The following is a 26,019-nucleotide window of genomic DNA, read 5'->3' on the forward strand; positions in this document are numbered from 1 at the left end:
TAGCCACCGATTTATGGATAAGCACAATTTTTACGTGGTCCAAAATACATACTTTTAGCTACAAATATTTCAGTTGGAGGGCATAAACTGGAGAGAGACAAGAATAAGCACTTTCATGCTAAGCTTGTGACAGTCCTTAGCAACGCCTCCTCCCTCTCCTGCAACCCCCACCACTTTGCTGGGAGTGTCACAAGAGAATCAATCTGCAACCCCACGAAAAATAAACAGAAATAAGCACAAAAACAGATGGACATCTCTTAATCCCTTGTAGCCAAAGGCAGGATTTCACTCATGTTTTTAGAAGATTCCTCCTTCTAAAAATTTCCATCAGCTCAAATCTGGTTTCATCGTAGAAGCTGTATCCATGAGAGCTACACTCTCACTTCCTTTTCCTATCCATTACCATGTCAGCTATAGTTCAAAAAGTCTTTTTTTTCAGTTCAAAACAAATCCTCTAAATTCAACAAAGAGCCATTTACACTCGTGATTTGCTTCTTTCTAATTACATAATCCTCAAGACATCAGACCTTAAGAAGAATGTTTTCAAAGGCAGCTGTTCTGCTAATTAGTCAAAACGCTTGAATGATGGCAACTTGCTTAGAGTCACCTCACAGAGGGACACACACACTGTGATGTATTCTCAGGCACAGAACTAACTCTATTGTGTGTATGCAACATGAGGGTTTACTACACTTTCAGGATGTTCTTAATGATCGAATTTACCACTTCCAAAAACTGGCAGAAGGCTCCAACCCACATTTTAAATGAACCTTGTACTGCTAAGCAGTGCCTCAGTTTTTTTTACATAAAAGAATATGCTCAGTACATGTCTTAGGCATAAAATGGAACAAGAGCGACAGGTAAAAAAACTGCACTTTGCCTTATCTTAAGTAAGATAATGGCTTGTATTAGACTTGGTTCAATCCATGTGTGACTTTTCTGCATCCTTCAATTAACCTTTTAAATATCCACCAGATGTCAACAGCTCAGAAGACCCCCTAAAACAGAGGAGGGAGACCCCTCACAGGATCAGTGGCAAAAGTCTAGTAGAGTAGAACAACAGGACAACGAGAGGACAGAGAGGCTGGCTAGCAAAGTTAGGATGCTGGAGCATGCACTGAGTTTCTGTCATATCAAGAAACAGTCCTAAACAAATGGATTCATCCTCACCTACTCTCACACATGTCAACGTCAATGCAGCCTGAAAACATAACTGAAATACAGGGAATTAAGCCTATGCAGAGAGACTTTATATATCCCTACATAAGGAAATGTCACTGAAAACATCCTCTGAATTATTTTGCACGGCAAAACATAAGCAAATGTGGGAAGCAAACTGCAGTTTAGCTCTTGAAGTTGTGTGGTACGCCAAAGTATTTTGTGTACTTTGGACTTCATCCAAAGCAAACATTCAATTGCTTTTCTTTTAAACACATCTGGAGGTCAATAAATATTGTCCTTTCTCTAACATTAGTCCCACACAAACTAGCTAATATGCATCCACAAAACAGAGAGTAATGTCTGTGGTCACATGTATCTGGCTTCAATTTCAATTCCTACCATAGATTTCCTGTTTGATCCTGTGTATAAGGGTTAACCTCTTTGTACATCTCCATCTGCCAAAGAGGGTAAATAACACCTGCCTCTTTTCCAGTAGTTTATGAGGCTCTGAGGGCATGTCTCTACCACAGGTGCAGGCACACCCCAAACTATTTACATATTAGGTGTACTAATTGTATTTCTCATTTTTCTAGGGATTCAAATTAGAATGCCCTGTATTCAATTTACCAAATTGCTGAGTGCTCAGAACTGGAAAAGAAGTTAAAGGGAGCTCTGTTTAGAACAATAAGGTGTATATATGTTAACTGTAAAACACTATGCTGAAAAAGAAGGCCAAAGGCCTCTCCAGTGGGCACACAAAATGGACGAGCATTTCTGTAATGAAACTCAGTGCCTCAGGTCTTCCCTTATTAAACAAAAGCAGCCTTATACCTTTTGGGATGTTGTAAAGACACCATTCATTCTTACTGTAAGGCACTTAATACCTAGAATGCTAAGTATAGTTTTAAAACACAAAAAAAATCTATTTGTAAAGCACAGCTTAAATGATCTGCAGTAAATAAGGCATAGGAGCATGAGGACAGAGAACACTGAGCAGTATCTTTCACTCTATACACTTATTGAGGAACGGACCCATAGAACAACACAATGTAATAATATCATACATATCAGAACTTAAATGAGGTTATGTAGACAAATTGCTTTATTTCCTACTGTTTTGATGTCTGATTTTGTAACCATATCATTCCTTCACTACAGCTTTTTTTCATTAAATTTCTTTACCTCAGGATCTGTAGGTGGAAAACAGAAACTTTATTCCAAGTCTTACATCAATCAAGAGCAATGTTTCTGAACTTAATGGAACTATATAATGTAAATGAGAAGTCAAACCTTTTGGTTCCTGAAAAGTTGCAAGCAACATATAAGCATTTGGATTCAGTGTGCTAAAGCTAGGCACCAAAATAAGGTGTTACCTGTAGACTACTAACCTTTTTCAAGTAATTCTTAAAGTCTAGTGAAACTTTACAGAGTATCAATATTGAACATTCTTCTCTGTAAGTAATTAAAAATAGCATAAATTCTCTAAGTCCCTGCTATGAAGCTCTCAGTTTTACCACTACCCTTCCCCCACATAATCACATGGTTTTAAATCTGGGGCAATTCATACCTTTTATTCTTTCCCCCAGAAATCAGATAACACAAGGTATTTGTTGAGTATTCTGAAAAGATTAAGTGAAATCATAAGGGTTCTATGGAAGCAAGTAATCAGTATAACAGAGGAGAAAATAAGGAAGCTGATTAGAATAAAGATACTACTGTGATAAAGCCCATTTGGGATTTAATGTATGAAAAGATTAAAAAAAAAGAAAGAAGATGAAGAAGAACAAAGAGCAAGGGATAACAGTTCCTTGCAAGGGAAAGAAGGAAAAAAAAGAAAAATGTATGACCTTATAATATCTAATTCTCCTAGCAAGTATATACTAAATGGTAGTTGTGTTGGTGACTCGTTTTTGGTCATGTTAGAACACGGTATGAATAAAATAAGGAACCAGTGTCTGTTTTAACAAGTGCCAAGCCAAGTGATTTACAAAAATGCTTCACTCCTCATACCTGCAATGGCATTTTGCAAGATTCTTGCCACATGCCACACAATGCTGGTTGTTTTGTTCTTTGCTCCTCTCCACCTAAGAGGTGGCAGAATTTCATGCTGTCTTTTGTCAGTACCTTCAAGAGCATCTCAGTGTTGAACTCAGTTTTTCTTTCCCCCTTGTAGGTGAATAGTTCCATCATCACGGCACTGTGGCATTGCTTCGCACAGGGGAGCCCCCTGAGATGAATGGGTAAGGGAAAAAAAAGCAAAGGAATTAATTAAAGAGAAAAAAAACTCAAACCAAAACAACAATAACAACAAAAAAATCACCCCATGACCAAGGTGATGTCATACAAGTCATACCACATACACACTTTAACTAAGCACTCTATGACCACCAGTCATTCTTGTTCCGTCTGCAGCTGGAGACATTTGTGAATATTCTCACACAGTTTGCCAGAGTAGGACCTCTTAGGACCCCTTCTGACATAGCTCAACTTTGCAAGGTAAATACTGTTCTCAAATCTTCAAGCTACAGGAAAACTGTTGAAAGTGACACAATGAAAGGAAGGCTTAGGTCTTACTGACACTATCAAATAAATGTGTTGCACAGGACTGTGAACAAATACCTGAATAATCTGCCCGTCTGCCTCCAACAGGAGGTGGATTTGGCATTGCTCTAGTACTTCTAACACTCCTAAAGCTAGAGACAGGTACAGGAAAAGATAAGCTGGCTGCAGCCTCAGTGGTGGACACAGCCACCCACACGTGGTATTGAGAAGATACTACTTGACGAACAGATGACAGAGCAACTGGTTCCCACTCACCCAGCTCCCATCCCAGCACAAAGACAAGTAGCATTCAAATTAGACTGTGCTAGCTTTTAAAGATATGCCACAGATTGAAGAGAGGATAGCCACAGACAGATGGGCCTTGCACGTGATCTTTGCTTCATGGAGAATAATACACCTTTCCTGACACTATGTCAATCAAGAGTGTGGCACACAGTGATCTTGGGATATGTAGATGCTTCCGATTTCTGTGTAGGCAGCAGAAAAATAGTCTCCTGTAGCACAGTATCTATCTACTGTGTTCATCAGAATCTTGCTATCAGGGCTTCTTGTCTCCTACTGCATCACTACAGATTATGCATTCTGGCTTTGCTGCCTGCTACCTTTTTTGCTGCTTTGCTACCTCTGAAGAAGCTGCACTGCAGCTCCTGTCTTGGGAGCTTTAAATGCTGCCATTTCTTGGTAGCAGCAGCACCACAGTCTTGAATTTCCATGGCCAACTGTGTTTTCATGTCCCATTCAAAGCACATCCTGAGCCCTTCAAATGACTTTAGGGGAAGATGAACTACACCTTGACCTCACAAGACAGGACTCTGCCCTGCTTCCAAAGCGAGAATCAACGATTCTGTTCAAGACAGCAAACTCGTGCAATGAGATCCCAGTTGGGTCGGCTTCTAGAGAGCAAGATGAGGAGTGCCAGCGCAGGAGGCAGCACCAGCCGGGAGGAGCAGGGATAGAGTCACAGGCGCCTCATTCTTGCGAGGGAAGCGTTGTTATACCCGCGAGTGCTCTTCGCACCATATCCTGGCATGACTTTAATTTGCACGCGGCAGCAGCAGGCAGCTCGGCTCGGCTCCGATCTCCGCAGCATCCCCGGGGCTCGCTCCCACCCCGGAGCGCTGCGCAGCCTCGGCGGCCCCCGTTTCTGCCGGGAGAGGGCGGACACCCCATCCCTGCGCTGCTGGGGCGGAGGAGGAGGCGAGGGCAGCCCCCCGGGCAGGGCAGGGCAGGGCAGGGGCAGGCAGGAGCCGCCCCCGCGCGGGGCGGAGGGAGCGCAGGGTACTGGCTCCTCTCCCCGCGTATCCACCCGAGAGGTGGCCCCGGCACTGCCTGGAGCCGCAGCCGCTTCTCTTCGCTCCCGCCCTCCCTCTCTCCCTCCCCCGTCCCCACCTCTCCTCCAAAACCGCAGGAGCCGCGACCACTCCGCTTCACTCGCTCCGGTGCCAGCGGCGGAGCGGGGCCAGGGGCCGTGAGCGCAGGCACGGCCCGGGGCGGGAGCAGCCCCGCATCCTCCCCGCCGCCCCCCTGCCATGGCCGGTGTCGCGGCCCAGCGCTGACGATGCTGCTGGGCGCCCCACGGCCGGGCGGCTGGGATCGCGGCCGGGTGGGCGAGAGGCTGCAGGCGGCCCTCGCCGGCCTCCAGGAGCTCCAGGTGCTTCGGGAGAAGCAGCGGGAGCTGGTGCGGGCCGCCCTGGCCATGCCGCAGCGGCCGGCGGCAGGAGGAGAACAGCAGCCCCTGTCCGCCCACAGCAAGGAGCACCGTCTGGAGGCCACCCTCTCCGCCCTGAAGGAGCAGCTGGTAAGGGACGGCACAGGACGGGACGCGCCGGTGCCCCGCTTCCCGGCTCCGTGAGCCCAGCCGCGGTGCCGAGCGCGGGCGGACCGAAGCGCCCCTGGGCTGTCAGACACCCGGCTGCCCTTCGGGAGCCGCCAGCACCGAGGGCGGGCAGGGCGCTGCCGCCGCGGGCCCTGCGCTGTTCCCGGCGGGCAGGGGCGAGCGCCGGGCCGGGGGCGGTCGGGGCAGCCGCTGTCATGGGCGGGCGCTGCCGCGGCTCAGGCGGGGCTGGCCCGGGCGGCCCGGAGCGGGCAGTGCCGGCGGCGGGCGCCGTGCCAGCGGGAGCGCTGGCCAGAAGTTGTTAACCCGGCACCGCTCATTCATCGGAGCCGAGGAGTAGGCGATGATTAGCTTAACCAGTGCAGCGCCCAGCCCGCAATGGCAGCAGTCGTTTGCATAGGAGATGGAGGGACACGCGGGCTGAGATGCACCTGCATAAGCGCTCGGGGGTTTGGGTGGGTGTGTGCGCGCACACCTCCGCCCGTGAGCGCGCCCCGGTGTGTGCCCGCGCGGCTGTGCGCCCGTGGGAGGCGATCTGCCAGGAAACGCTTCGTGGGACGGGAGTACTTTGTTCTTTCCACAGACTGCCTGATCAAAAGGGAAGAATAGCTGAATGCCTGACCTTGTATTTGAAGTGCTACACCGGCCACTTACACAAGGTTTTGTTTTTTTTGAAACTAAAAAACAATTCTGAATTGTAGCTGAAACGAGTTTCACAGGTGAGACAATAATCAAAGGGTGAAGGGCTTTAATCTCTAGTACAGGCAATTACACACTTCAGTAAACTCGGACTTAATTCAGAATCCTTTCTCTCGCTGTACTGGTGCAAGTCTTGGCCATCAGTTATCCATCAGATGTGAAAACGGCATGGTTATTCACAGCTTTCTCAGGCAGCATCTTAGGATAAAATGGGCTTTAACCTTCAGGGACATCTAGCCACCATGTGAAAACACAGCAGCAGACATGTCTTGATTAAATTAAGAAAATACAAGACAAGTCGACAGCCAGCTGCTTGATTATTCATCGTTGATAATCTTAAGTAGCAGCTCTACCTTTTTTTTTTTTTTTTTTTTTTTTTTTTTTTTTTTTTTTTTTTTTTTTTTTTTTTTTTTTTTTTTTTTTTTTTTTTTTTTAACAAAAGAACTGAAGGCATTTATTGCCTGCTTGAGACTAGCTGGATAACAGAATCACATAATGCGCTCTGATCATAGTGGCTACTTTTTTTCATGTCAGCTGTTTTACTGTAATTACTCATTTGTCTTAATATTTTTCAAATAAAATGCTAAAATAGAAGATTAATTTGTCAGGGCTTTACTTGCACCTTACAAGACTTTCCAAGAACATGGGAGAAACTAGCCATTAAAATGGAAGAAAAAAAGGCTTTTAATTGCTGCCCTTTAGAAATGCAAGAGTTGAGTGGACTCAAGAATAACTCTGCACACCTCCAGAGAGGGACGGATTTCGCCAGTAGATGCCAGTGCAATTATAGGAAACATGTCTCTTGGGATCCCTGGGAGGGAAGTGTTCATAAAGCTTGAGAAGAATGACTCAGAACTACATGAATTCAGGGACAGGTTCTTCAGCAAAAATACGGTTGTGTGAATGCTTAAAGTAGTAATACAGAGCTTTTTTGATTGACCCATGGCTGCTGGAGGCTTTTTAGACTGTACTGTACTCTTGGTACCCTTATTGGTTTTTTTCCGCTAGCAAATTGCAGATGTATATCTTGAGTATCTCAAATCTCCTTTATAGCAAAGTAAGCCCAGGTGAAAACAGGCTTTTCACAGTCCTTTTGGAAGTAGTTTACAGATCTTGGATCTTAGTGACCACAGGCTGAAAACTTTCCCAGTGATTCATGAGCTGTGTATTGCACTTAAAACCCATGGATGTTCATGATTGCAGGAAATGAAGTTAAAAACTGAAAACAAGAGAAAATGCAAAGCACAGCATTGCTTAAGGAGTGATACATCTTCAACAGCTGTTGTTATTGGCCCGTGGACAGTACAGTATGTGATTGCTGCTCTATAAGCTTTCAGATTGAGAAACTCATCAACAGTGTAAATGTAACTTTGCCTTGCAGTGCACCTTGCTCCAGATTTCAAGGCGGACTGTAGCCCTGAGCTTTAGCATGGTCACAGTTTAATTCATAAAAAGTTTGGTCCTCACAGCATAAAATGAGAAAGCTGTATCAGCTGAAAGTGGCTCGAGGCATCTTAGCAATGGAAACAAGGCAGATAAGAAGTCAAGCCAGGCTTCTCCTGTAATGGTAGGGTGAGAAACAGGAGAGCAGAGGCAGAAGCCTTAAGGACTCAAGTCTGACAAGTGGGAGTAGTAGAGCAGAGCCATCAAATGCTCTAGGCATCACGTGTGAATGCCATTCCGGAATCTCTCTCTTCCCCAACAACATTTACCAGAGACAGTGATCAGCTGGCCTTCCAGCACTCTGCTGTAGGCAGTCTGCTACCCATAACAGTCATGCCCTTTTTTGCCCTAACTAGGGGCTCTTTTTGGTGCCCGAGGTCTTTTCTGGCAACTGCAACTTACTACAGTGCAGGCAGGGTCAATTCTGTAGCAGGAGTAGAGTTAAGTGATGCCACCCACTTCAGAGATCCTGAAAGTGCAAAACTTCTCTTAGCCAAACTGTATCATGGTGACAAAGAGGAAAAAGAAGAGATGCAAATTCAGGCTAATGTAAAGAAAGAAATCTATGATTGCTGTCAGTGTAGGTGGATATCAAAGCTGCAACAACCAGTATTTTCTCAGCTCTTTCCTCAGAGAACATATTTATAAACCTTATTTTATTTGATTAGAATCTGATGATTTAGTTTTGCAAGCTTTCAGGTGGTTTTTGATGTTACAAAAATGTGAGAAGAGACACATTTTACTGAATAGAAAGAAAAAAGCCGTTTGGTGCCCTGCATTTTACGCAGATTTTTTTCCCCTTTAGATAATTTTAAATAGAAGAAAACATATTTTAAACCAGGGATTTTAGGTTTTACGAGAAAGAGGTCCTTCTGGAAAGAATTTACATTGCTCTATTACAAGTGTCTGGGATAGATGACTTTCCCTCTGAAACTGGCTGCTTTACAACATCAGTTACAAAAGGACCCATAGGTGACTAATTTTTAGATGGGCAAAATTAGAAAAGAATGCTGTGTTTTGTACATTCCAGAATGAATTCATATTAATAGAACTATAGGATGCTAATCTACAACTAAGAAGTGTCAATAATCCCCCTTTGACTTAAGAGATTAACAGTTGAGAGTAATAGTCAAGTATGACCAGTGGGTTTTGGTGCCTTGATTTGGGATGCTCGCTTGTGTAGATGTAAAGGAACTTGCTTTTCAGAGAGTGTTCTTCCTTCTAAAAAGTGGGTGGTTTGATGATATCGCAATTTTGCCTCCCCAAAACTGTAGTCCATTGATAGTACATGTTTATTGGGAAAGTTTGGTCCCACATTGTGCACTGTCCAGAAGTCTTCGCAGCTGCATTGCCCAAAGCAAACAGATGGTTTTACCTGCAAGGTTTTGTCACGGGTAAAATTCATGTTGTGAACAGAGAAAGAGTGTGTTTAAGGTTTAGTGTTCTATGTGCTGCCTGGTGTGGGTATTGGAGCAATAACAGCTTGAAACAAACACACCGGAAAAGTCATTCTTATCCAAATGGTTTGAGGAATTCCTCTCTTCTTAGAGTGCAGAAGTAGTTAACTGAAAGATCAAAGCTGGGTCAGCAGCTGGAAACATGAAAACCCAATGGTGTGAGGCACCATAAAAGGGTTAAAAACGATGATGTAAATCATGTGTGTTGGTTAAAATGCTGTGAAAGCACAGACAGAACCTGGAGGTATAATAAATAATGTTTGAATACCTGAGAGCCTTGTGGCCTCTCTGCCATTAATCAGAAACCACAGACTGAGGGATTGGCTGGCAAAACATTAATCATTAAGCAATTAATTCCAGCCATGGAAACAAAACTTTGTGATTTCCTGAGTAAGTGGGATTGAAGGAGGCATGGCATGATTTTGCCTTTTTGCCAGAAAATAAAGAAGTACTGAGGAGGTACTTCATTCAGATGGAATAGAAAAATCTCCTTTATTATCCATTTATTCCCTTCTTTTTTGTTTATGTGAAACAGGAAGAGGGAAAATCACTATGAATTTTCATAGGAAGCAGTAATGAGCCTCTTGAGTTTAAATATTTCTAGATTGGTGGCTCTTAATAAAAAGGGGCTTTATTTCTTGTGTCTTATATGTTCTTTCAGTCCTCTTTAAAGGCATGCTAAAAATATGGGGTTTTTTCTTCTCAGCAGCATCAACAGTCCCAAGAGTTTTCTTATGAAACTCAGGATATCTGTATTTTTCTTCTTACAATTTCTAATAATTTACTGGTTACCTTAGTATCTTGGCTTTCTTTTCTTTTAGTATTTATGGCTGTGGAAAAAACCTATGCAGGTGTTAAAAGCTGAATACTTCATACAAAAGGAAGGAGGCAAAAGTGAGCACATGTTCATCTTGATTTTCTCCATGTCATTTAATTTTTAAGATACTTTAATTGGTTCAAAGGACCTAGATTTTTTATTTCTATATTTTTGAGGTTGGAAATGCTTCTAGAACTTCCACTTGTGTTTTTAAATATAAACTGTACACACAAAGGAGAATCTTAATAATGCTTTTCTTACCATTACTGAGTGGAAACCTATCCCCTTGAGGGCTTTTGAGCACAACTTTACAACCAACTTCAAGAGACCATGTTTCTGTAGAGTTACTGTATGGTGGATGATGAGTTGTGATATAATTAGAAGCTGCCTAAATAGTGACTAGGCTTTAGATAATTTGCCAGGTGCCATGTGAGAAGTTTGTGACAGAAACCAACTGTGGTTCTTTGGCTGGTACCTCACGCCTGGCCATCTGCCTTGCCAAGGTGATGGCATAAATACTGGAGAGCAACTGTGGGAGCTGTAACCTCAGATCAGCCTGGTCAGTGATTGCAGTAGGCAACAGATCTAGTTGCTGGCTTCTAAAGGATTATTCACAAGCTTGAGACACCATTTATTTTAAACACAGTGATTTCCCCACCATACTCAAATGCCAACTTCTTCTAGGAAATGCATGGAGATAATTGGCCACAAGACAAGCAAGGAAAACTTGAAGTACAATAGATGTCACAATTCTTGCAGTGTTAGCCTTTCAACTATAAAGACGTGTCATCAAAGCCGAGGGTTTTACTGGAGTGGGCGTGCTGCCTGTACTTGATATGGCAATAAGATACCTCAGCCACAGTGGTTTTCTTTCATCTGGCAGATTTTAAGAGTTCATGCAGGCATTCCGTAATGTTTCTCTCTTCCTCTGCTCAGAAGCAGTGTACGGCAAAGTGCGGTGCCATAAGAATTTGTTAATTAGTTAAAAGACTTCTGTCCTATTTAGAGATACAGTTTGTGCCATGGTTGTAACAAAATAGCCAAAAGTTTTGAAAAGGTACCTTCAGAGTGAGTTTTTAGATAGATGTGTAGATGTGCAGAAGACATTGTATACTAAGAAACAAAATGCTTTGTCCTTGTCCATTAGATCATTCTCATTACAGAGAGCCAACTGCAGCAGTCCCTAGCTAGGAAAAATACTTCATGAGAATAGAATCTTGTTGGCACAGGTGGCCTGGATTTCATGCATTGCTGCTGAGATTCTAACTGTGATTATTCTTCATTTCCTCCTTCCCTTCATTTAGTCTCGTTTGAGGAGACAGGATGTTGGCTTGAAGAGCCACCTGGATCAGCTAGACCAGCGAATAAGTGAGCTAAAATTGGACGTCAGTAAGACCTCCAGTGAATACTTGGACAGCGACAGCCGGCCCAGCTCAGGTAATTTATGTATGGCTATTTATTCCAAGGAGTGTGATGCTAGGAGAGCTGAAGAGTGTCAACTGCTAAGCAAAACTCTTTGTATTATTTGGTCAGAAATGGTGGCCCATGGCTGAGGTGGATAATAGTCATCTGTCACAGAGTGGGCTCCCAAAGCTGCTAGGAATTTTCCTGCAAAGTTGATGTAGCTGGAAAGTGCTCACTCACTCAATCAGTATTCTTTCTGGATTTTTAATTTATTTTTTTTTATGAACTTTGTAGCCACACATGGAAGGGCAAGGAGACATTTATTTATTGATTACCTTGTGCAATGTAGAATGACCATTGGTAAAATGGCTAGAGTACTTAAAAGAAGTGGATACCAACATCCATATCAACACTCTGTTTGAATCCAGGAAGGGTTCTGAACCTCACTAGGACTTTGAAAATCACTATTGCACTGTTTCTGTCAAATGAATTTATGTAGAAGCAAAACAGCACTATTAAAAGTCACTGAGAAAAATTACCCCAAACTGGGTAAAGCTCTCATGGACAGAGAGATACTGGGTGTCAGGTTTCTGGTCTGATTCACAGAGAGAGCTGTACTGCAGACTTTTATAGCTAGGATGTCAGTTAAAACCGGTTTCTGTTATCTAGTCAGACAAAGAAAGTTGTTCTTTTAAACAGAATTTTTGCAAAGCTTCAAGTCTTCAGTGAGACAAGGAGATTTATTTTTTTAGTTTTTTTGAATACAGCATACAGATGTGCAGCCTGGTACTTAGAGTGCATATCAAAAGTGCAAGTTTCTGTTGTATGTTTAAGTTCAGGAGTTGTGTGCTCAGACACATGCACGTAGTTCAAAAGAAAATACTCCTTCTCTGTTATAGAGAAGAATAATAAAATTTCCTACCTTGTATTTATACGAAGCCTTTTTTAATGCTTCCACAATTGCTGGAAATTATCTCAATACCTGGCGAGAGAAGGTAGTCTCCATCCCTTAGACATTCCAACTGTCACAGACTTGGCAGCTCTGATCACAGGCTAGTTTTGCTCTGTCCAATCCACTCATCCAATCTGTGCTTGTACGCACCTACTACAAGTTACAACGGTGTCAGAGGTCCCTGTCTTACACCAGTTGCATCATAATCCCCGAAGATATTCTCCAGTGAAGAACTGGGCATGATAGTGCAGCACTTCATCCCATCCCACCCTCAGAATTCAGCAGGCATGTGCATGCCAAGCTGGCTCAGGGCCTAAGTAAATATGCAGAAGCCCAATAAAGGTTGTTTGAGTTAGAGTATAGCTCTGCTGATTGTTACCTTAATAAATTATCATAAATTTGGGCTTGTGGCACATAACAAATAAAGATTTATTTTATTCTCTGCATTTTTCTTCTACAGAGCATGTGTAGTTGCTGTAAATATGAAATGTCCTATTTATTTTAACTCTACAGGATTCTATGACCTGAGTGATGGTGGTTCTTGCTCACTCTCCAATTCATGCACCTCTGTGTACAGTGAGTCCATCTCCTCCTCCCACACCAGTCTCTTACCCAGCTCTCAACACCCTAAAGCCAGGCTCAGTGTGTTTGATTACCGGCCCAAGTCTGCAGATGAGACTACTGTGCACACCACCAGCTTCCAGCAGCAGGGAACCTATGTCAGCGACGGATGTCGGCTTGCAGCGAGCAGAGATGTGTCTGGGACTCCTGCCAGGTCCAGACCAAGGCCAGTTTCCACAGGTAATTGATAGTAGAATGGGATACTTCATTCAAGAGAAGGGCAGATTCTTGGTTATTATTCTTAGGACATTGTTTAGCCATATGTAATCAATACATAGTTCTTATTTTCAATACGCAAAGTGAGAGTGGATCAAACCACACAGCCAAACCATTTACTGTCTAACTTTCCTTCATCTCCATACTCCAGATACTTTTAAACAGTAACAAATATTAGAATGAATCAATAAAAAATATGTGTATGTAACAATAACAAATATGAGGACCTATGCATTTAGAAATGGAAAAATACTCATATGTGAGATAAAATTGTAAAGAATATTGAGGTACTTTTTTTTTAATTACCTGCTTGTGAAATCAGAAAAGTTTCAGTGTTTGAAATACCTTGTGTGAAAGTGCAGGGATGTATGAAACAATTCAAGTAAACTCAAAGTTCCCTATTTACACAAATAAATGTTGACTCACCATTACTCTTTTTCATAATTTATTATGTACAGTTAGGGACAACAAATGCCAAAACTTAATTGACTATCTAGAAAGTAGTCATAAGCCAAAAAGTGAATGAAAAGCCATGAATTTGCATCATACCTTCAACAAAATGAACAAGTCTATTAATATTCCAAAACTCCCGTTTGCCATCTGTAAAGCGACATCGTATCACTTCTTATCATGGGTTCTTCCATGGCATCAAAGCAATCTGTTGTTAATGCAATTCTTAGAGTGATACAGCAAGGTGTGTAGCAGTTCCATTATAGAAACAGGAAAGCTGTGCAGAACATCATTTCAAGAACTGTGCCAATCTGGAATCATTCCCACAGCTACTTGACCTGAGCTAACTCACCTCTGGCTTCCTTGGAACAGAAACAAAGACCACCTGTTCTCTATGTAGGTGTGTAGACACACCTGAAGGGATGACAGTGATTATTACATAAAAGCAGAGTCTTCTCAAGCCTTGTCAAAAGCTGAGAATGAAGCTGAGCTTAATGACCCATGTCTTCCATGTTCAGATTGCAGACATTTTGCTCTCTCAGAAACTTTCCTGTCTTGAAACATGTTGCTGAGACTCCAGGGGCTTTATGGTTTTTTGATACAGAGATAGACTAGCACAAAAAGAGATAGCTGATACTGAGCAGGGGTGTGGGAGAAAGTCTGCAGACCTCCAGCCCTTCTTGCTTGCTACAGCCTCTTACTTCCTTCCCAGTGGGAAACAAAAGTTGTGGGGTATAGTCTTGAAGAAACAATTCTTACAAAGTTCACCATGTTGCACAAAGTGAAGCAAAAGATTTTACTTGAGAAAATCATCATTTGGAGAGGGGAGGAAATCTCTCTTTTCCTCTCCTAAGAGGAAATCACACATACAGAGCAATTGCCTTTTCTTTCAGTGGCAAGCAGAAGGCTTGCAAGCACAGCATGCTTTTGACTCCTTCCTGGTTTGTTTGCAAAAGAGCACAGCATTACACACTGACAGCAATTTCCTAGAGAATTTTCATTATGAAATTAGGTTGTTAAGTTCTCATCCTAACCTTTGCTGTGGCAGGTCTGTAGATAAGCAGGACGGTGCAGACCACCTCAAAATTTTGCGGTTTTTTAAAAGCTTCCTGTCATAGGGCATAGAGAGTCATCGTGTGACTATTCACATAGTTTGTGAATGGTGTGGTTAAATGTGGTGGTTGGGTTTCATGACAGCATGAAGCACCCAGGAAATTGGTTAGCTGAGGATTTGTTGGCACTGAAGTCTGCTTTGTAGTACAGAGAAATCCAAGCTAAATGGTTCCAGTATTCTTGGTCCCAGAGGTGACACAGCACCATAGTGTCTTCTACTATAGTGCTGCTCTGTCGAATGATGTTTGGGTGGAACAACCTTTCTTCGCACAAGAAAACAGCCTTTCCTCTCTGTGCACAGGAGATGCTTCTGGGAGAAGGGTGCTACAGTCAAAAGTAAATTGTAACACCCTTGATAGTAGTCCAAAATAGAAGAGATAGGAATTGGTGTCTATAAATGTTATTTTCAGGGAATGTACTTCCCACTTGCCTGAGTAGCTAGCCTTAGATTTTTTTCCCTCTGTGAAAATAAAGATTCTTCAGTTCATTCTTCTATGGCTTTCTCTGCTAAGAAATAAAAATCATCCCTTGTTTTTGTCTAGTTGGGTTCCTGCTGGTCTGTGACATTTTAGAACTTTTTTGTATATGCACATATTTACTTTCATCCAAGTAGCACAGTTTAAATTTCCTGCAAAGGTAGGAGTTTTATTATTGGCATTAAAAGGCATTTTAAATTCTGTTATGCTTAGGTGATAAAAGCTTTAAAGGAATTCATTGACTTTGGAAGACTCAAATTACTTTCTTTATCCATGCTACTGATTTTAGTAAAAGCTATCACATCTCTCTGATATAGCACTTCTAGCATGAACCAGGTTGAATGTAATTGTCTGTCATTTAATTAGGTTGTTTATTTTCATCCACCGTATAGGTGACTTGGAAAGACTCGTTCCAGCAGACGCTAGATTTCAGAAAGAAATGGATCCCAAATCCATGTTGCCTATGTGCCATAATGGAGACATGCACTTGCTCAGCATGGACCCCAAATTCCAGAATGACTTGGTCTCCAAGAACGGCATTGATGTGTACCCTTACCCAAGCCCTCTCCATGCAGTGGCTTTACAGAGTCCCCTTTTCTCCCTGGTGGGAGCATCCCCAGAATCAGACTTCCAAGCTCCTCCCAGCAAACCTATGCCTAGTACAACAGGTCCCAGCTTGATTAAGACTAGGCCAACCACTGAGGTCAAGCCAGGGGGTTACATCAATAAATTACTGCAGCTGACAAGATGCAAAGGGAGCAGTCGTGCTGAGGCCAGTGAGTGGGTTTCACCGAAGAGCCAGCCAGCCACAGTGCACCAGAGACTCGTTATAACCTCCAGCACCGGTGGAGTGAAAATTAACAGCAGCAGTAGCCAGCTGGAAAAACAGACGAGTTCTCTGGAGAGTAACAAAGCTGAAGGGAAGCTGTCAAGAGAGGTGCCAGAGGGGGAATGTGCCAAGCAGCAGGAGACCATGAGCTGTATGAATGAAGAGCAGTCATCCACTCGGCCTGACACAGAGCCATCAGCTGTGAATAGTTGTTATCCTGCCAAGTCGGCAGCAAGGGGCTCTCCTCTGGCAGAAGCAACAGAGAGCAGCATGGAGCGCAGTTTGTCCTACTCACAGCTGTATCAGGAGGACTCCAGCCCAGATACCTGGAATGCTAAAGCTGTCTCATCCAAAAAACCGCCCATCAAAAGGTGTGGCAATGCCAAATTGGCTTATGCTGGGGGTCATGAACGAGTGGCACGAGCTGAGTTTGTTCATGCTCAGTTTGTCCCTGCAGAATCCCATCAAGTCCGGGTAAAGTTTGCCAGCTCCAAAACAAAGGCAGTGAAGATAAAGAGGAGGAACAGTGAAAAAGCCATTCGGCCTGGGAAGCAAGGCTTCTGCATGGAGAAGGTGAAAGGATCTCATGGGGCCACCAAGCTGCCTGCCGAGTGGAATCAGCCCCAAAGACCACAAGGAATGAAGAACCTCGTGCGGAGACCTTCGTATTCTGGTGACATGGCCGGCAGATCGTGCTCAGAGTCAAGTCTGTTCCCAGTGCAGGTCAGGCTCCCCACTGTGCCGTCCAGGCCAGAGCTCTACGGGGCCTCTGCCGATGCACTATATTCCCTCGAAGCAGCCTGTGCAGACACAGCCAACAGGAAGAAGCAGCGCAAGTGGCAGTCCACAGTGGAGATCTCTGCCAAGGCCCTCCCGGCCAGCCTGTCCCACAGCTTCGGCCTGGGAGCGCCGAGGCAGCCGCCGAGGAGGGCCGGCGTCCTGCGCACTGTCAGCATGAGGGCTCGCCCCAAGGGCCAGCCCCACGGAGAGTATGCCAAGAGCGAGTCGGACCACTCGGAGTACTCTGCAGAGTGTGCCTCCCTCTTCCACTCCACCATCGCAGAGACCAGCGAAGGGGAGGTCAGCGATTTCACAGCCAACCGTTTCGGGGACAGCGAGTCCAGCGAAAGTGACTCGGATGGCAGCAGTAACAGTAGCAGCCTTGCTCTTGACTATGATGAGGGGGATGAAAGTGAGCTGATTTGGCCTGAAGGCTCAGTCAGACAATCCGTGACTGTCCAGGCCTCTTCCAAGCCTCTTCCTCCAGTGCCCAAAATCTGTCGCATCAAAGCTTCCAAGGCACTAAAGAAGAAGATAAGGAGGTTCCAACCTGCCTCTCTGAAGGTCATGACCATGGTTTAAGGGAGAACAAGCATCTGCTTCTTACAGTGAGACATCCTGCTGGCTCTCATTTGCAAAATAAGAGGACTCAGTGCAGAGAAAAGGACTTTCTTAAAGGTGCTGTGAATAATCCCTCAGTCTATACAAGGGATCTCGTTTGTTAATGCCTGGACATAAATGTCTCTGTATCTAATACCCTTTTTTGCCATTTATTCTGTAAATATGAATATCTGTGTATATTATGTGATGACTTTTTTAATTACCCAGAAGGGTCACCCTGGTGAAAATGAAAACAACTCTGCTGTAAGATTATACAGGCAGGCCCTTGGTGGTTTTTTAACCATATGCACCCACAGAATCAGTCCAGACACAAGGACTTGCTAAGAAGAAAGTGTACTTCCCTCTTGTCAGGAATTCTTTGCAGTCCAAAGTCTGTATGAACCATCTAACTGTTATTGTGGTCATATGGAAAAGTTCTGTTTTCTACATAGTTTTACTTTATTTCAGATAAACCATCCCATACCTTCTCCCAAACAACGGGAGGATGAGTCTGTTTTTCCATAAAAACACAGTATACTTAATCAAGAAGGCAAGTGTATTTGTGAATGAGAACAAGATTTCAGTTGGCTTCCTTTTTTTCAAAATAGCATAGGGTTGTTTTTTCAACCCACCTCTTTATGATGTTCCATGTTATTGTTCATTTGTTGAATGGATGAAAGAACATGAGGGTGACATACCACAGTTTGGGATTGGCTGGAACTGAGATTATGGCTTTGCCCCTGAAATTGCAAACTCAATAAATACTATTTAATGTACTTCTGAAAATTGTGCCTGTCTGACTTTGATGTCTAAAGAAAATTATTCTGGTCTCTAATATGAAACAGTTCTGTGTTTTTATATCACTGTGCAGAGGGTTCTTTTATATTTTCAGAGGATCATTGTAGCTCAGTCAGAACCAGGCTCCACTCATCCTCTACCTTAGAAAGCTTTTTCAGCTCCTGCTTCTAAATGAAAGAATTTGAAAATTGTATTTTTATTGAGGATAGGGTAGTGTTTACATCAGTTAAACTGATGCAATTTTGTCACAAGAAACTCTTAATTTAAAACATACATTTATGTATGTATTTTGAATGCATTTGAGGGCACTGATGTGAAGCTTTGTATCAGTGTCTAAATTGAAGAAATCAGGGTTTTGTGTTCAGATGAGCAGTCCTAATTCTTTCCTCTGAACACAGCAATCTGGAAGCTGAGCTGAAGTTCACTCTGAATTTAGAGAAGAGCAGGTATTATGCTGCTACCCTATTTCAGTGCTCAGTCTGAGTACATTCCTGGCCAAGGAGATGTAGGCATTACCTCATTCGGCTTCTGAAACAAAAGGGAAGTGCTTTGCAGAAACTGGGTAAAAGTGATTGTTTACTACAAGGATTCAGTGGTAAACAGATATATTGAAAGACAACGTTCACCTTTCTATGCCTTCTATTCTTTGGAAGCTATGTTATGTTTTGAAACCACTCTATTTTTAAATAACTTTTGGAAAATAAGAAAAGTAAAAGATATTTAAAGTAATTTAATTCAAGTATTCTAACTAGCACATAACATCCTCCTTACTGTAACTAGGAAAACATTATATTTTAGTCAGTGAAATATGTTAGTACATTTTTTCATTGTTCCAAGAGTATTGGATATAATCACTCTGGTGGGATTAATGGGAGAGTTTCACAGGTCTGGCAGTGGTTTCTTGTTCAGCATGTCTAGCAACAGAACAAACAAAATAGTGATTTATGCTTTGTTGACTTTCCTACACCATGAAAGGATTCTTTTTTCCATTTACACAAAAGATTTCATTTGGGAGAGTGTGTCAAAAGTTACATATGATCCTTTAATCCAGGGATTTTCTGTGTTGGGGTGGGGTTTATTGGTTAGATAGGAATTTTGAGAGTGATTTTTTTCATGAAGGAGGAAATTGTTCCTAAGTAGAAAAGTGCTCTGAGTATGAGTGTTCTGAAACCTGGTAAAAACTGCCACCCAGTAGCTCTCTGCCTTTTTATCAGAGTAAGCTCATACAGTAAGTTTGTGGTCCCACAACTCAGTAAATCCTGCTTTAGGGCTGTTAATACTCTGTCAGAAATGTTGCCAGACACATGATGAAAGTGCTGATCCAGAATGAACTCAGGCTGCCAATTCAAATAAAGAAAAATGATGACTTAATTTTGTACTGACAGGTTTTTATGCCAGACGAGGTATCACTGCCTCTACGACTCACACTTTCTGCCAGGTGAGATGCCCTCCTCCCAGAGCCAGCATAAAGCCAACATAAAAACATAAAGCTGGCCCAAACATCATCCTATGCTTTGGCTAGTTTGACAGAAATATGATTATGTGCCCAGACTGGATCCAGGGGAGACCTGTGGTGCTGGAGAACCCCAGCAATGCAGAGAACCCACGGTTAGGTGTTGAGGCATTGCTGTGTGCAGTGATGCTACTGAGCTGTGACTTTTTGGCAAGGGCAGAACAGGTGGGGCTTCCCCTCTGTACTCCAGCACATTGGATGTTCTCCCTAGCACTGCCCTTTGGAAACATTGCTTTCATCTGCTGGAGCAGAAGCTGCATTGGGACCAGAGCTCCGGAGGGAAGAACTAGGACAGTACAAAACAGGGCAGGAGACTTGGGTGGCCAATAGTTCAGGTATACTGACACAAAAATATGATAGTTCAGTCAGTGTACTTTAGTGCATTTTGACACGAAGAATTTTGATAACCACTGGGTACAAGATTGATGCCTCTGTCCATCAGAGACTCTGCTGACAGCACCCCAGAATACCTGCCACCTAAGCAAACAGAGTGGAAACATACTTAAAACCAACAAATGTTGATAAATACTCTGATGCACTAATCTTTAATGTGTATGTGCTAAACATCAGAAAACTATCATAAAAATACCTTTTAGCCTCATCAGAAAAATAAGGGATGCTCCATCATGGGATCATAGCCATACAAAATAGGATTCACTGTCTGTGTTCAGAATAAATCTACAAAACCTTTTTACCTCACAGCCTCCTCTGCTATAAAGGCCCAAGAGAATGTAAAAAATGTCAGTTGGTGATACAATTAGAAGTCTAGCACCAAACCTGATAAGCTTGGGGATCGAGAAGTTTAGCACTTTTACTCATACTTGATTAGCAAATGTATAGATCTAATAAAGCTTCAGAGCAGCTTTATGCAGAGTTTCTGTTGCAGGAACTAACATCTGTCATCATCATTCCAAGCTCTAGTGAAACAAAATCATCTACTGCCGAAATCTGTGTGCCAGATCAGCAGTTTCCTTCTGTGCTAGGCAGACATTTACACTTCAGGAGGAGCAAATTGCTCCTAAACCACAAAGGAAAGAAAAGAAAGTAAAAAAGAGAATAGAAAGGGAATTAAGGAAGCTTTAGGAGCAATTTGCAGAATAGATCATAATTATGATTTTAAAAACATTTGTTAATCCTTTTATTGCACAAACAATTTTGGAAATGGATAATTACCAGTTTTCTTGGCCTTGACACAATCCCAAATTTTCAAGTTCACATGCTTTACCCAAACTATGGGATAGAGTCAGAGAACTGATGTTTTGCCAGAGACACCATCCTTCAGACCTTCATTTGCAGTGACTTCTGGTCAGGCAGGGCACTGGACAAAAGAGAGGAAGCAGTAAGTCTCAAAATCAGCTGTGGATGATTCTCATGCTGATTGAACTTGAGCCCACTGGACATTTCAGGGCTGTGCTGGCGTGTTTTGTGTTTTCTTCCCCATCCTAGTCTGAAGCTCTGAAGGTGAGAGCTTAAGTGGAGAGGTGCTCTAGGAGCTGCTGAAAGGCAGGTGGTAGCAGCAGCATTTTGGGAGTGAGTTGTTGCCAACAGGATGAAGCAGACACCAAGGGGCTCTGGTGCTTCCAGCCCCACCAGCCTTTGCTAGGTTCTTTCAGATACTCTTAGGGCTGGCTATAACACAGCCCCACCACTACTCATGTGGCAGTGCTGTGGTTTGGATGCTGCACATGAAATATGGCTATCGGCACCCAAAGCCCACCACAGGCCCATCACTCACGAGCTACAAAGATGAGGGAGTGTCCCAATCCAGAGTCCTTCCAGAATACAAAATCTCCAGTTAGGCAAAAGTTTTTTGAAAGAGGTGTGCAGCAAATTAAGGCATCTGTGACTGCTGTCAGACAGGGAACAAGACAACAGCATGCCAGGGAAGGACTATTTTACAGCTGCTATTCTAAAGCAGTTTTAGAATAGCAGTGGCTTTCATTTTCCAGCCCCTTTTGAGCCCTTCTCAATCCCACCGAGGCTGAAGGATTCACTCCAGCTGTGCTCAGTGGAAGAGAGCAGCTCAGCTTTGAAGTACAGCCCCTCTCTGCCCTCCACACCACACCAAAGCCTTTGGCTCCCGCAGAGAGCTGTGGTTCCTATTGCTCCCTGACCACAAACTCAGTCCTCCTCACTGAACATGATCCCAAGGAAGCTGCCCTGACATGAGCAGCTGGAATGACCATGTGAAGGGAAGAACATCATTATTCTGGAAAACAAAGGAGTCCTATGTCTGAAACTTGACTGTGAGGAATGCAAGCATCCAATGACACCAATACAAAATCCAGGCAGTTTTCCGTTTCTTATACAGATGTTAAGGAGATCTGGAGTTCCACCATTAGCTGCCACTCTGTACTGACAACTCATTTACATGCAATATTTTCTCTCCAGCCCTAGTGTCCCAAAAGTGATTTTAAAAAAGCTAAAGGTTCTAACTCGTGCAATGTGTTAGTATGTTTAAGACCTCACCAAATTCTCCTACAATTTGCAAGACAGAATGATATGGATACACTGACTGTCTAGACAACAACTGTGCTTCAGCAGGAATCCAGAAATTAGACTTGCACCCTGTAAGACAAGCTGTAGTATCAACAATGAAGCTTTCCTTCAAGACTGTCCTGACCACTGTAATGCCAAAACACAAATAAAATCTTACATTTTCTAAGATTATTAGCTCATTCACTAATGAAAGCTAAAAAGTTCAATTATGAAAAGAGTTTAACCACTGTCTGGGTGTACAGAATTTAGCAGAAAATGCCAGTAGTATGTGGTTTTATGCATTTTCCCCTGTTTTCTATTTAACTTTCCCTAAAGAATACAGTGAAGAGAACCAGAAGTTCATTCTCATGCTCTTTATTAGAAGAGTCTTCTGACTTGACTCCCAGAAGAGCAAGAGAAGAGAAAATTGCAGTCAGGATGAAGATTGGTTGTTTCTTAAAAGTGCAATGCAGAAAGCCTATTTTAACCTATTTCATGGCAAGAAAGTAGAAGTTAATGTCTAGGGCATACACGAAGTTTCCTATGCTGAGATCATTCGAGTTAAACAAATTCCTTATCTCAGATGCAATTCATGGCTACGTGAAGATAAATTATTTCTCAAAGGGAAGATTTTCCTGATTCTATACTGTGTGCTCACTGAGTTGCTCAATATCCTTCTGGTCATAACCAAGTCAGTATTTGTTGTCTCTCCAGTATTTCTGTTCCACTGTGCATTAGTGGAAGAACAAGGTGCTTATCAACCACACTGTGACCTCTGACTGCTGGGAATTTCACCTTGGCATAGAACTCTCTATTCTTCATAAGGACTGAGGTTTATGAACTTATCGCTTGAAATGGAAATTTGCCGTACATCTTCTTAGCATTAGATGTATACATAGATATTTGGGAAGAGGCAGTTCATGGAATAGGTGGATGTGATTACGTCCACAATTGCAATCAAAGCAGAAATGGTTTTTGGACTAGTTTGTGTCTTGTCACTGACTCTGACTGTATTTCCAGAGAAAAATGGTCACAAAACTGAAGAGGTACTAAGAATGAGATGCTGATGATTAAAATCAATACTGTGCCCATTCCCCTTTTTTGTTTTGAGCACATATGCTGAACCTAATGAGTTTGGGGATGGTTCTATTAAATATGACTTTGGAGTGGGCTGAATATCTTGAAAATAATTTGGTGATTTTTTGTAACACTAAGATGTTTAGGGAAACTTCCTCTGTGCTTACCTTATTTATACCTGAAATCTGAATCACTTGAAATGTACATTTAACTATCTGTTAGAAATTTCTCACCCTTTTACTCCCTCTAACAAAAAAGTGGGCTTATGTTGCACATGTACAAATTACCTGTAATAAAATGGATCTGACCGTATAATGGCTTTTCTAGCTCTTCACACTACATTTAAATTCTATGATTTTGATTATGTTTCGTCCTGGATCTCCTTTGTTGTCACTGGGTCACTGAAATTGATATAATATTGGTAAGCCTACAGCCACAGCTTTATAATCAGTATTTATAGTGCACAGCCTGCTTCTAGAAGGTCAGAGAAAGGTAACTATGAATAGTAAGCCCCTAATGTCAGCAGGCCCAAGTGCACTGTACCACAGTATGAATTTACATTACAAATTTTTACAAGTTCACAAATCAAAAAAGGCTGGAAACCCACATGTTGTCTCCTAGGTGCCCAAGATGAAGAGGCCTTCAGAACAAATCTACAAAACCAGAAATAGGAAGAATTCCAGGAGAAATGAGATGAGAGGAAAACAATTTCAAAGTCTGATGATAAGTTACTACAAATCAAGGGGAAAAGCTCTCCACAGGTGGAGTTAAATAAGTACAGAGGACTGACAGGCTGCAAGATAGGCAGGAAGAGTGATAAAAAGGGAGACTTTAAAGCTCTGTTATTACAGGAGGGTTAATAATTTTCTAGCACTGGGGTTAGTATATAATCACAGCAGCCTCCCACATTAAGTAACAGCTTGTGGTTGTCAGGAAGGTGTGTGCACCACGGAAACACTCCAGGATTAAGAGCCAAGCTCCCAAATGTGTTTGCATCATCTGTGGCCGAAGGCACTCTCCCAAGTCCAGCCTTTGGTGTCAGCTGCCTCGGGGTCACCTTCCCTCCAGGCTGCTCCTGCACCCCAACTCCTCACCCAACCTTCATCACTTCCCTGGCTGCCCTTTGTCCTCTGCCTGCAGCCAAGAACTTTCCTTCAGAGGAATTCCTTTTTTTTTTTTTTTTTTTTTTTTTTTTTTTTTTTTTTTTTTTTTCCAGAAGAATCATCAGGTTATAAAATTTAGCCTCAGAGAATGCAGAGAACTTTTAATGAGAAAGCAAGGGAAGCTACTGCAGAGAAGGATGCAGCTGGGACTAGAAATCAAAACATGAAAGACAACAAACAGGACCTCCACTGTCCCTTTTTTCAGGTGCGACCAAATATTTCAGGAAATGCACATCTTGGGTGGCACATCTGGGACCGTGTAATGCAGGGGAGAATGACCCCACTTAACACACCATCCCTCAGTGTCCTCACTCACTGCAACAGTTCAGCTCTTTGACATAGGTATATGTCATCTTCATCTTTACTAACTGAAGGAATATCAAGCCCTTTTTAGTTGGTATGAGCTGAAAGCTCCACGGGCATTCATGAGAAAGAATAGAAACAAAATACATCTATTTTATACAAACTGTTTTCTACACCATTGCCTATAATTACATACCATAACTCAAGAACTAATTTCACCCACTTTCCCCTTAACACGACGCTTTCCCTGACTTTTCTGAGATGGTCACCACAGCCTCAGAGGTGAGAGCATGCCCTGTGGAACCAGGCTCTATGCCTTCTGGTGTCTGTCTGTCCATTCCCACATGTGCTAAGAGGCAGAGACATGACCAGCAGTTTCCTTTGTGACAGCAGACTTTGCTTCCTGAGCGGCCTCTCTCTAAATTTGAAATTGATTGCCTGATTCCTTGATGCAGAATGCTATGTTTTGCATATTCCAAGACCAATTTGAGCCTAAATTGCACTGAATAAAATCAGTGTTATTTTATAATAAAATTCAATGTGATAATGTTGTTTGGAGCAAAGAGCCACTGTTTGTATTTCCCTATGGATTCAGATCACACCAGCTTTCCAGGTATAAGAAGGCCAAGTCTGTATGCAGACTATAAAGACTATACCATATATATATATATATATATATATATATATATATATATATATATATATATACATAAAAGTATTTATTGTGTATATTGTCAGTATACAGGGTTATACAAGACTAAAAGGAAGGCAGCTAGGACAATTACTGTCTTCACTAGACATATATTTCTAAGAGAAATCCACAGCAGGAATACAACAAATAAAGTGTCTATTGTAATATATAATACAGTCATTGTATTTTTGGCCTGAGTAGCTGCACAATGCCACGTCAGTTTTAATTGCTCTCGCTTACTCAAATGGCCGTAGGAAAAGCATCGAGTTCCTGTAAAGTTAAAGGTCTGTCTTTGAGATACAAAGCCTCCTATCTATGATTTACTCGGCTGCCTTCAATAAAAAGCTGTGGATAATGATTGTGGTTTTCTTTGAATATTCATCCAAGAAGTTAGAAAACTATGTTTAAAAAAGCAAGCAGATAATTAAATCTTCCCCAAAACAAACCTGATTTTTAAAGGGACTCAGAGCCGAAATTATCTCTGTATTTTACCCTCGCCTCTAGCATTTCAGTAAGCATTTGGAGTTCAAGCCAGATCAAACCAAATCTCTAGAAGAATATACTCCTTTTTCTAGGGACAAA

At 42.5% G+C, this 26,019-nt stretch overlaps 1 protein-coding gene across 1 annotated transcript; it reads left to right on the forward strand.

Annotated features, from left to right (window-relative positions):
• The first annotated feature begins 5,188 nt into the window (after positions 1–5,188).
• DACT2 (dishevelled binding antagonist of beta catenin 2) lies at positions 5,189–18,229 on the forward strand. Its single transcript, XM_066315800.1, has 4 exons — positions 5,189–5,521; positions 11,278–11,410; positions 12,843–13,130; positions 15,598–18,229. The coding sequence occupies exons 1-4, from the start codon at positions 5,282–5,284 to the stop codon at positions 17,394–17,396; spliced, it is 2,460 nt and encodes an 819-aa protein (XP_066171897.1). The 5' UTR covers positions 5,189–5,281; the 3' UTR covers positions 17,397–18,229.
• Positions 18,230–26,019: the final 7,790 nt, after the last annotated feature.

Source organism: Sylvia atricapilla, chromosome 3 (genome assembly GCF_009819655.1).
Source record: "Sylvia atricapilla isolate bSylAtr1 chromosome 3, bSylAtr1.pri, whole genome shotgun sequence".
NCBI lineage: Eukaryota > Metazoa > Chordata > Aves > Passeriformes > Sylviidae > Sylvia > Sylvia atricapilla.

What these genes read in the sequence shown, in the direction of transcription:
- DACT2 (XM_066315800.1), top strand. Translation starts at nt 5,282, where the DNA reads ATGCTGCTGGGCGCCCCACGGCCGGGCGGCTGGGATCGCGGCCGGGTG. An exon ending in CCGCCCTGAAGGAGCAGCTG is followed by an intron (nt 5,522 to 11,277) that starts GTAAGGGACGGC and finishes CCCTTCATTTAG; the next exon opens with TCTCGTTTGAGGAGACAGGA. An exon ending in CGACAGCCGGCCCAGCTCAG is followed by an intron (nt 11,411 to 12,842) that starts GTAATTTATGTA and finishes TTAACTCTACAG; the next exon opens with GATTCTATGACCTGAGTGAT.